This window comes from Vicugna pacos, chromosome 4, assembly GCF_048564905.1.
Source record: "Vicugna pacos chromosome 4, VicPac4, whole genome shotgun sequence".
Taxonomy (NCBI): Eukaryota; Metazoa; Chordata; class Mammalia; order Artiodactyla; family Camelidae; genus Vicugna; species Vicugna pacos.
In genome coordinates, this window is record NC_132990.1 from 34,065,061 (window position 1) to 34,077,147 (window position 12,087).

Consider the following 12,087-nt stretch of genomic DNA (forward strand, 5'->3'; position numbering starts at 1 on the left):
AGGTAAGAGGCTCTGACTGTCTGTAAATGAACCACATGCGAGACTATATTGCTAAGGGCAGAATCAGGACCACCCAAACCACAGGAACTGAGAGTGGGGAAGAGATGCCTCTCAGAAGAAAATCTGGTGCCATTACCAAAGGGAGAGCAATTGTTTGCTGGGTAGAATGAATAAAAGGTGTCCACCATAGTTGTCTTGACTAATCTACTCTGTCTTTTGATACATCTCCATCGGTCCAATTCTTATGCAGGCCAGTAATGTCGAGGTTTATACTGGTGCACCTAGGGACACCCCATGGATTCCTTTACAGAATCACAGACTTTCCCTTTCTTCTTACAAAAGAGGCACAGTCTGAAGCTTGGTTTCTTTTAAGTCCTGTGCACCCATTTCCCTTTCTCCTTTGTAATAAGAAAAAAAAATTCCTGTTTTTACAAATACAAAAAGTATATAAATATAGCACATGTAAAATATAAGCCACGTTACTTTGCTGGGGTTTAAGCCAGCAAAACCAGAGACGTAATGAGCTAAGCATCTGATACCACTTTACTCAGTGGTGTGTCTGCATGCTGCTGATGCAGGAAACTGTCGAAAACAGCCCAGCCTCAAGTTCTGTACGAAAGGGATGTGTGAGAAAGGAAATAAAGATGCAATTTGTTCCTAGACAGGCATCCTTCTCCTACCAGGCACTCCCAGGGGGCCATTTCAACTACCCGTCTTATGCTGCATCCTCAGCCCCGTGTGTGGCTTACGTGACATTCTTAGATCCTAGTTCTTAGGGTGGTATATGCCTCTCCTCAGGTTGGCATACCCTGGTTGTTCATTCTGGTGGAGTGTATTACATCCAGGTACCCAAAAGCTGCTTAATTGTTGAACAGCAGAATAGGGTTTTCTCTTCTCCCTTACTTTTCTTTCTTTTTTGGTCTTTTTAAAGGAATGAAGTTTTTACGGGGATGAGTGAATTTTTTGTTGTTGGAATAGAATGAATAAGCAAAGGTTTTTATGAAAGTCAAATATCTAAGTTAGGCTGTGTTAGAATGTGTTCATATTAGCAAGACACAGGAGTGCTCGTGTTACAGAAACTCCCATCTGCTGAATCTGAAAGATCAGTGCTAAATTCTGCGAGAGGACCCAGGGCTGTACCACCATCCTTCTGAGACACATCCAGGACCCTGGTGTGGGGAGGAGATGTGTAAAGGAGGAGGAAGGACAAAAGACCAAGGTGAGGTAGAGGAGAAACAACAGGAACAAAAGAGACTGGAGAGGGAAGATTCTCCTGGTTGCTTCTCAGGCTCTGCTCCGCGTGGAAGTCATGGAGAAGCTGATGTGATGGTAAAAGTCTGGGCTGGTTCTCTGCACTCTGCAGAGAGTGTTTAGGCGTAACTAATGGAAGATTGCTTCCCTTCTGGACTATACTGGCTGGACTTTTCAGACATAGCGTGTATTATGGGGGAGGGGGAGAACACTTAAAATTTGAAGTCAGGAGGTAAAAAACACATGTAGACTCTGCCTTATGTGCTCATAAAAGGGCCATAAGCTAACTTGGGAAATAAAACCCACATATGATGAAAACAATGGAAATTATCCCCAGCTTCCAAGTCAACAGATTCGTTTCCTGATCCATCCCCCGACAATGTATCTTAGGAGACCCAGAGAGATGCCAGCTCCCATCTGCTTTAATTATTTTATGATGCATTTCAGAAGGAGATTTGAGATTTCTAAGAATTGGAAATATGGTCCAGCCAGAAAGTTTTTAAAAGCCAGGCAGTGGGCTCTTTGCCCACAGCTCTCCGTCTGCCCCAGGAATGGTGCCCATTTGTACCACACCGATCGTGGCTGCTGGGTTTTAATTGGCACTGAACACACAAAGCAAATGGCACAGCCTGGGCCCCTCTCAGAGCTGAGGTTGTATTCAGAGAATGGAGAGCCGCTCGCAGCCTCAGCCACTGGCAGGTGGAGGACTGTCTTCGCCCTCGGGCTTTCTCTTTTACCTGCTTGGCCAGGATTTCTGAACAGCTATCTTAGTATTCAGCCCCGGGTTGAACATTAGAATCACCTGTTGAGCTTTGGAAACACACACTAGTGCTAAACTCCCAGATCAAACAAATCACAACTGGGGGATGCAGTCCAGGCGTCAGCAATTTTTAAAAGCTTCCCAGGGGATTCTCAAGGACAGACAAGGTTGAATCCTTCTGGACTTTCAGGGCAATTCTCTGTGTGTCTCTGTCTGACCCTCCCCGCCTCTCCCCTTCGCTCTCTCTATCCGTTCACTGCTCCTTCTCTCTTTGCCCCCCTCCCTCCAATAAACACTTTTGTGACTATGACTTGTTTCCCCAAGAACACTTCCACTCTCTATCTAAATACAGAAAAGATTGTTTAAACGTACAGGGTTCTGTTTACAAGCATTTTCTAGGATTACAGGAGCCTTGTTTTTGGTATGTGTGTTTATACGGTGGTATACTGCAGTTGGCTTCACCTGTGGGCAGCCTGACTCTGGCCCTTGGTGGAAGGAGAAGATTAGGAAACAAGTGATGAAGGCGAAGAAACTTGGGCAAATGATTTTCCATTTCTCCATTGTCCTTGTTGGCACTGGCGCCCACACATAGGGCCATTTAGGACACCAAGTTCTCCATTCATTCTTTAAATATAGAGATAGATAGATACATATGTACATATATATATGTATATGCATACATACATAGGTATTTTTAGTACTAACAATATTCAGTGTCCCCCTTGCTAAGTGCTAAATATACACTGTTGGAAAAGAATAATTCTTGCTCTTAAGTAGGTAAACATTGAATATTTAATTGTAATTCCAGGTTTTACATTTTCAGATGGAAATATTTGGGCTCAGACATACAGATTGAGTAGGAATGAACGGGGCGAAGGAGGGAAAGCAGCCTAGCTCAGAGGAGGTGTAAGCACAGTCTCAGAGCTGAGAAGTGGCACACGCCCTTCAGGGTTTGTAAGAGGCTCGTGAGGCCTCGTGTTTTGCCTGCAGGTTGAGAACTGCCTGTTGACTTAATGATATTGGGCCTTCCTGCCTCCCTGCCTCCTGTGAAGCCATCTGAGGCACTGCCTCCTGATTCAGAGCCTTATCTTGGCTGAAAATCTAACTGCACCCCACATGTTTTGCGTTTGTTCTGTGTTGTTTTTTCCTCTCTCTGTCTTCCCTGCAGGTTGGCAGATGTGGGGCTGGGGGAGGAGAGAAACTGGTGCATCGAATTCCCATCTGATTCACAGGCTGTACAATACATGCACACACACCCTTAGTTCGGAAACCTCTTTTCAATCTCAGGATAAAGGCCTTCAATCTCTAGTGATAAGGTCCCCAAGCCTTTCTGCCGTTGGGCCTGGGAATTTGCATTTTTAAAAGCTCGCCAAGTAATCCCTTGGCACAGTCATATTAGGAACCCCTCCCCTGGTCCCCAGTGCTGATCTGAGTAGATGAAGTTCAGAGAGTAATCGTCAGCACATTTATATTCTAGTAGCAAAATGCCAAGCACTGCTTGCCGTGTTTTACTTGTACTAACACATTTAACCCTTACTATGACCCTACAAAGTAAGCTTATAATTATTCATTTTAAAGATAAGGAAACTGAGGCACAGAGGTCAGGTAACTTGCCTAAGGCACACAGACAGTCAGTGGCAGAGTCTGAATGAAGCCACTCTTAATCCACACCATAGATCTCCTCCCTCAGTAGCCAGGGCCATTAACCAAGCTGACAGGGAGAACCTGCTGTGCTCCAGGTACCAGCCAGCCCTGGGCTGGTCAGCACTGCACATACGGCTCACCGAGAAGAGGGAGCATTTGCCCATTTCTGTGGTCCAGGTGTCACTGACCGCAGAATTGGGAGGAAACACACACAGTGGACTATGATGAGTTGATTCTGGTCCACCACCAGCCCCAGCCCCACTCACTTGTGACTCTACCTGGTGTTGGACAGCAAATGTCATCAGGCTGCAGGCCTTTGGCCATGGAGGAACAGAAAAGGGAAACCTATTTCCTGAAACAGTGAGAGTGTTGAGGGGCGTTGGAGATCTAAAGTTGTGCTCTGGGTTGAGATAATGAGAAGGCCAAGGAATTGTATTTTAGGACATGGAAAGCATGTCTTAGAGTAGGCAGCCACCTTGTGTCATGAGGTCAAGGGTAGGGGCTCAAAGGCCTCCCTACCCCCAAATACCCTTGTCAGTCTTCTTGCCACAAGAAATTTCCTCTGTCTCAGCTGCCTCCTCCTCCCTTGTCTCCCCACCTCAGTTCAAGTGCAGATTCTCTAGAGAGTGTTTCCTAGTCTGTCACTTCCTTTCGACCCCTTTCCTGTCACACATTCTCACACTGGCTCAAGGGCTAACTTAGAGGACCCGAGAGGCAGCCTTGCAGTACATCACAGCTTTGTGTCTGGGGACGCAGGACAAGATGCATGGTGATTTTCTGTGCTACCTATTTTAGGTACCAGCAGTGCTTCTACGGGGTCAACCTGTCCAGTCTCCGGGGTGCTGCCGTGGATGAATACTTCAGACAGCCAATAGTAGTAAGAGTGTTCTTTCTTCCCACAGAGTTATCTGTTGATTCATTCACTTACTCATGCATGCTCCTGGGATGTACTGTGCTGGCAGGTTCTGCTAAACCTGTCACAGAAGCAGAGAAAGAGTTCCTTGGAGCAGTATGTTTTCAAGTTTTCCAGCTCTGATCTCCCAATCAATTAGGAAAATTCTCAGAGAATGATACTGTTGAAAACAAGATTTTCTGACTGCCTTTCAATAAATAGCTTCTAATTCTCCAACTGCCCTTACTCGCCCCGTGCACACACTCAGCCTTCATACCTGTTCAAAAATCACATCCTCCCCTTGATTCTCGTGGCCCCAGGCATAATAAAAGCGGAAGCTTTGGGTAATAAATAGCTTAGAACAGGAGTGTTGCGGTCAAACAGATTTGGGTTTCAGTTGTGGTCCCATCGAGCTGTGTAACCTTGGACAACATTTTGTTTGCATTATCTGAAACTCTAGTTTTAAGTGGAAGGAAACCCAACTCAAACTGGCTTAAAACTAAGATGAAATTTTTGTCCCTCAAATACTTCAAAGTTTGGAGGTACAGCTTGCTTCAGGGACCTGTTGCAGGAGTTTGAACAGTGTCACAAGGACTTGGTTTTTCTGTTCTCATTACTTGTCTCCGCTTCCTTTGCTTTTACTGTGTTCCCAGACGGGATCGCGCCATATGGTAGCAAGATGGCAGCAGAAACCCCAGCTTCAGATTCTTACAACTCACTAAGTGCCACAGGACAGCCTGCCTTTTCCTGATAACTTGGGCAAAAGCCCCAGAATTCGCTTAGATGGAGCCTCATTGTCCTACCTTGGGTCACGCATCCGTCCATGAACCAGTTACTGTCTTCAGGGGAAAAGTAAATGCTCTGGCCCGTCGAGGTCGGATGCCACACCTGGGGCTGAGAGTAGACTGGATTCCTATGGAACTAACTGGAGTGTTGAGAAGAGGTCATTTGGGGATAGTCAAAACAACAGCACAGGCACACTCCAGAGCTGTTGGTGAGGATTGAATGATACAACCTAGTAAAGCACAAAGCACTTAGTGCTTGGCATGTAGTAAAGCACTAACTAAATCTTAGCTTCTGTTATTACTGTTATTCTCATGAAGCTCATGCCCTCTACCTCCTAATACCTCTTGCTGACTTAAAATTTCAGGAGGAAAGCTAGGCTGCGATCTTGCTTGAGTTCAGTTTATCCTGATGAAAGATAACATCTTTGTTTTTCCGCCGCCCAGGACACATTTGACATTAGGATTTTAATGGCTCGGACAGTCAAGTACACAGTAAACTTTATGGATGCAGAAGAGGCAGATCTCCACAGGTTTGTACAAATCAACATTGCTCTTGATTTTTGAAATCTGCTCTACCTCTCCCAACGCCAGCACTTCATGGCGGAGTCTCGCAGTTTCTCCTCGCTCACACAGGGGAGCGATTTCAGGTGTGAGTCACACACAGCAACGGTCCATCCGGTACTAGTTTCATTTATTGCCAAATGAGGATAATGATGCCTCCTCCTCAGGACTGCTTTAGGAATTGAGAAAACTAGATAGTAGTAGGTTATACTCATGTAGCCAGACACTGTTCTGAGCCCTTGACATCTAACGACCCATTTAATCCTCACAGCAACCCAGTGCATATGGTGCCATTTTTATCCTCCCTTGACCAGTGACAAATATGAGGCAGAGTGAAATAGTACGTTATATACACAGAATTATGTAAAATGCACCGAACTGCTAAGTGTTCGCTAGGACTGAGCCTTCCAGGAAGCTCCAAACTCCGGGCTTTCTAACCCTCGCCCCAGGCCAGGACCTGTAATAACAGGGGAAGAGGAGCTGCAACTTGTTGTGCTTGTTGTGTGCCAGGTGCTGTGCCAGGAATTTTCCAGGCACTACCTCGTTTTTGAAGAGGACCCTCTTTAAATGTTAGTTTTTGCCCTCTTTTACTTCACTTGAAGAGACTCTGAAATGAAGACTCATTTCTCAGATAATGATACAAATCCCCTTTGGATGACCTTTCATTAGTATTTTGCCCTTTTCTCCTTGAAGTCAACATTCATATTTTTTCTGGGTAAGAAATTTAAGACCCAGCCAGGTTATAATTTGCCTGGACTACTGAGGAAGCAGGGGTCAGACTTTAGAAGGTGGTACAGCTGGCTAACTCAGACTACCATCTGTCTTGAGACCACGATGGACAGAGGATGCTGTGTCAGTCAGGACAGGCTAGAGCACGCTGCAGTAACGAGGCCAAACTTCAGGGGCTTATGATAACGCAGGCGTCTTTCTCCCCTGCACTGTTTTTCCCTTGTGCACCAGCTCCATGCGGCATCACCCACCCCACCACTCAGGCTGGTGCCGCAGCCTCTATCTGGAACAGTGCTGTTTACTGAGGAAAAGAAAGAGCGTGGCATAGCATGTACTGGACTAAAAGCTTCTACCCAGAAATGACACAGCTCACATCTGTTCATGTTTAGTTGTTCAAAGCAAATCACGTGGCAGTACTTAAGCTCCGGTGGGTGGATGAGTGCAGTCTTCCTGTATGCTCAGAGCAAGAGCACTGGCGTTTGGAAACAACTCTGATGTCCAGGTCTGGACAAAATTAACTTCCATTGACTTTATTTGCTACTCTGGGATACCTCTTGAGTCCCAAAGAATTTTTTGAAAATTATCTCAGTGTTGGCTTTTCAGAGATGCCATCTATTCACTGGTGCCTTGATTCAGCCCATGTTTATTGAGATTCAGCTTTGTGCCAGGTACGGTGCTGATGCTTGCACAGGTACAAAAAGGAATTTTTTAAGTCTGTCCTTGAGGAGCTCATGGTTTATTTAGAGGAATTCAAAAAGTGGGAGGAAGTAATCAGAATGCAATAGCAACAAAGTCAATGTGGCGGGTACAGTGGAAAACTCTAAAAATGTTCTGACTGCTGCAGGGTGGAAGAAGTTAGGCCTTTGGAGGCACCATAAATGCAAATACTACACAGCCTCCTTTGAAAATCTCTAGAGCGTTCACTAAAGTGTGTCTCCTTGGAGTGACACAGCATCCGCAATGGGCTGGTCGTACCACCTTTTAATTGGGAAATACTTGAGAGTTTACAAAGCACTCTCACGTGCATTTTTTTCCCATTTGACACACACAAGCACCGTGAGAGGGAAGTGGGAGAGCGGTTTTGCTGCTCTTCAACAAGAGAGAAAACTGAGATTCAGAGAGTTTGAGTGACTTTTCAGAGTTCCCCAGCTGAAAAACAGGCCCAGCGTCTAGATTCTGTCCTCTCTTTTCCAGTATTCTTTCTCTTCCCACTTAGCTGTGCATTTAGCATCAGCCGTGGTCGCTTCGGCCTGACTCTTACTGGAGCCTGGTGGGAAGTTAAATTGCCTCCCAGAAAATTAAATGAACCGTGACAGTGACCTTCTGAGTTTGATGTTCCACCTTGCGGTCCACTTCACTTGTCAGGGGCCTGAAATAGCCTTTGCCTTCTGAACAGCTGCGTAGGGGAGCTGCCCCAGCCCGTATTTTGGCTTCTGGAGGGATGGTTGTCACCTGTGTCCCGAGTCATCCTGCCCAGCAGTGGTCGACCCCAGCTCCGGAGGCTGCACTCGCCCTCTGGGGTTCTGGGTCATGCCGCACAGTGGGGTGGTCCTTGCAGAGTTTCATCAAGAAGCAGCATTCTCAAATGTGCAGCATCACCCAAGCATTAATCCTCACCGAGAGAATCTTGCTGCCAAAGTGAGAGTGCTTAAGAGAAAAAGAAAATGTTCTGTGAATGTTCCCGTTGATCTCACAAATATACCCAGTATGTCTATCAACAAAAAAATAATTCCAAGTGTTTCTCCTTTCTCTCTTTTTATTTCTTGCAGAGTAGAAATTCCCTTTGTGTTTCATATGGCGCAGTCTGGCCTCATCCATGGCCTGGCGTTTTGGTTTGACGTGGCCTTTGTTGGATCTCTGTAGGTATCAAACCCTTTCTTCGCTTGCTCTGTCCCACGCCATCCTCTACTCTTTGTCATCGTAGCTTTAAAGTTTTAAAAAAACCAAGTTCAGCAATAGTAATAGTTGTTTTTCCAGGTTTCCCAAAAATAAACACTGATTTTAATTTACTTCTAGATTTTAGAGTAAAATGAAAATGTGGCAGTTTTCCAGAGTTGTCCTATCAGCTCTGGATAAAATATTGTAAAACCTCCCAAGCCAATTGGATTGGGATTTGGAGGAGTGAGAGGATGTCTGTGCTTCATCAGTCAGCTTGTACTTCCCCAGACTAGACTGGGGGAGGCAAGTCCCTGGCTTTGCTTCCCTCGCCCCTGGTTATAGAACCCCTTGTGTCTGAGTAATACCCCACATCACGCTTTCCCCGTATTGGTTCGCAGCCTTCAGCTTCACCATGTAGAACCCTTTTTGAATTACGGGGCGGGTGGGTGCTAACAATGCTAACTGCAGCATTCGGCGACCTCCCCGTCCACGTACCCCTTCCTCCCCCACTGGACAGGCTTGCGAGTCGCAGGGAAGAGGAGGAGACAGACCGCCTGCAAGGTGGCTGTCCGTAGTTGGCGCTCCTTGTCAGGGCCGCGCCACTCCCGTGGCCCCCAGATCCCCACTTCTCCTGACACCCCTCTCTCTTCCCAAGCTTCTCCACTCGTCCCAGCTAGCAGTGAGGGCCCCTCTGGGTCACATGATCAGGCAGAAGGCAAACCATGACAGTACACTCTCCTCCACTTCGTATAAAACACCCAGACACTTCATGGCACCTACTGAGAAAGAAGTGCCCGTGGGTCTGAGATAAAGCTCAGGGGTTTGAGGGCTCAGAGGAGGAAGGGATCCCTGGAAGCCTTGTCTGGGCTGATAATCAAAGAGAAAAAACGATGTGTAAGTTATTCCTGGTCCACAGCATGTTTGTCAGAGGAATCCATGCTGCTATTTCTCAGATTTTCCCCCAGGAACATCCCAAGTAAATGAATTTGTTCCTGCAAGGGTAAGGGAGATAAGCTTGAAGTGGCCTGCTTCAAGGGGGAAGTTTCTTTGAAGTTAAATGCTTTATCTGAAAAAGCTGGAGAACATTTGCATTCTACTCCAGAATATAGCTAAGTATATATTTTGATATAAAGGTGGTTTGTATTACTTAGCAGTTAAAGTATGTAAAATTTTCCCCCCACATATTCAAGTTAAAATGTACCCTCTAGGAATTTACCCCACCTTACTCTGTAAAAATCAGTGACCACTGTCTAACCCCAGGACAGGTGACCTCGGTGTTTGAAGCACAGCAGGATGTCCTCACTTCTTCATGTGAAATGATGAACCTTAATTTACACACACACACACATACTCATGTGAAATGATGAACCTTAAACACACACACCACACACACCACACACACACACACACCACACACACACACACACACCACACACACACACACACACCACACACACACACACACCACACACGCACACACACACACACATGCTGAAAGGACAGTAGCGGCCATCTGCCCCAGTAGTTTTTCTTCCAGAAGCTCATCAGGACCCAACAGGTTGGCATGAGACAGTAAGAAGCCTCACTCCAGACTTCTCACCCTGCCAGGCTTTTCCAACAAATCAATTCTCAATTAAACTCTGTTGTTTCTGGGCTTCTAATGAACTTTGATGCAGAAATACAGATAGATGGAGTGACCAAATCCCAGGGTCTGAAGCCTTGCCTTAGGGTTGTTCTGTAGATTTAATGGGCTAATATACATACTGCTTTGGGGACGGTACCCAGCACATAGTAACTGCTTAATAAATTGAGCTGTTCCTGTCTCGAAAGTATTCCGTGAGCCAGTGACAGTGAGAACCACTTATCAGCCTAGTCCCTGGTTCAGTTCATTAATATGGGGCTGGAGCCTAATTGGCTTCTAACTCTTCCCCTGCCCCACAGGGTAACGGTTTGGCTGTCGACAGCTCCCACTGAGCCTCTGACTCACTGGTATCAGGTGCGGTGCCTACTTCAGACTCCTCTCTTTGCCAAGGAAGGAGAGACCCTCTCAGGGAGAGTGCTGTTTGTCGCTAATAAACGGTAAGCGGGCGAGCGCAGCTGCCACCCTGCCTGTGTTCACTGGGCCCTGCTGCTGGGGTGCGGGTGGCAGGGCCCCTGAGGCTCCAGCACCTGAAGGTGGACGGCAGCCTCTCCAAAGGCCTGGCTGAGTTTGCACAGGTGCCCTCGGCTTCAGAGCCTGCAGGACACATGTCACCTTGCACTGAGGTAACTCAAGGACAGCAGTCCCCCCCCTTACCACGGCAAAGGGGAGGAAATCCGTCAGCTCATGGGGGCGTTTGCCAAAGGCTTGAATTATCAAGGGTTCTAAATCCCACGTCGGCTTCCTGGCCTTACTTACATCTGTCTAACCACACACCCCCAAATTTAGTACCGGGAAGCTGATCTGCACTGCAGGGAGAAGAGCACTGGGGGGCAGGGTGTGGTGTGTGAGGCAGGACTGCTTCCCTCGGGTAATGGGCTTCGTGAGGTCCCTGCAGTGATTACTGGGACTTACCTCATTTTTACAACCCTCTATTTTCTTTCATTTTGTTGGCGCTTCTCCTGCGTGAGTTAGAGGAGGAAGGAGTCACGGAGTGGATCAAGGACTCTCAGGATATTGGGGGTACTCAGAGGTCATGGCATTCACCTCTCTTCCCTCCCAGCCACCCTCTCCCTTCCTTGGGCCTGTGCTTAAACACGCCAGTGACAGAGAGCTCACCATCTCGCCAACCAACTCTTCCATTTTTAAAGTCTGTCTTTCTTTAACTACAAAACCTGACATACTTGCGTGTAAGGTGAGAACTACAGAAGTGCCTAGGATCCAGCCGCATTCCCACCCGTCCCCCATTCCCCAGGTGTGACCCCTTGTTCCTAACCCTTCCAAGTGACGCTCGGTGCATGTGCCAACAAGTAATGCTGTTGTGGAGTTGTTGTTTTATAAGAATGTTACATTTGCTGTCTACAACTTAAGTTTTCACTTAGTAGTAAGTCCTCAGTCTGCGTAGGTAGATCTGCTTTGTTCTTTTCATAGGTGCAGAACAGTCAAGGGCATGGATATACCATGCTGTCCTTTTAAAGTCCCCCGATTGACTGATGTTTAGGTTGCTTTTGATTTTCTTGTTTGCCACTGCAGAAAATTCTGCACTAACTTACCCTTGAACGTAGAGCTTGTGCACTGACATGAATATTTCCAGATAAAATACCTTAAGAATAGAAATGTGGGAGCAGAGGGTACGTGCCTGTCAGAGACTGACAGACCCTGCCTTTCTCCAGGGCTGCTCCAGCTTCCACTCACTCCAGCAATGAATCAGCAGGCCCATTTCTCCAGATCTTGCCTGAAACCGAATGTTACCAGTCTCTATGGTTTTTGCCAATCTAACAGATTCCAGAATAAGTGTTTGAAGTTGCTTCTGGTTGTTTTGGCTTATGTTTTTCATTACTGATAATGTTAAGTAACTTTTCGTGTGGTCATTAGCTATGACGACTCTCTTCTACTTTAGATGTCCCTGATTATTCGAAACTTACTCTGGCTGTCGAGCCTATGTCTC

At 46.6% G+C, this 12,087-nt stretch overlaps 1 protein-coding gene across 2 annotated transcripts in view; it reads left to right on the forward strand.

Moving 5' to 3' along the window:
• Positions 1-12,087, forward strand: part of LOC102528441 (histone-arginine methyltransferase CARM1-like) — a 274,834-nt gene that overhangs the window by 249,327 nt on the left and 13,420 nt on the right. For both annotated transcript variants that reach the window (XM_072959540.1, XM_015242609.3), the window contains exons 8-11: positions 4,451-4,532; positions 5,777-5,862; positions 8,392-8,481; positions 10,442-10,579. In XM_072959540.1, the coding sequence (XP_072815641.1) occupies positions 4,451-4,532; positions 5,777-5,862; positions 8,392-8,481; positions 10,442-10,579 (396 nt within the window). The remainder of the gene's footprint in view (positions 1-4,450; positions 4,533-5,776; positions 5,863-8,391; positions 8,482-10,441; positions 10,580-12,087) is intronic.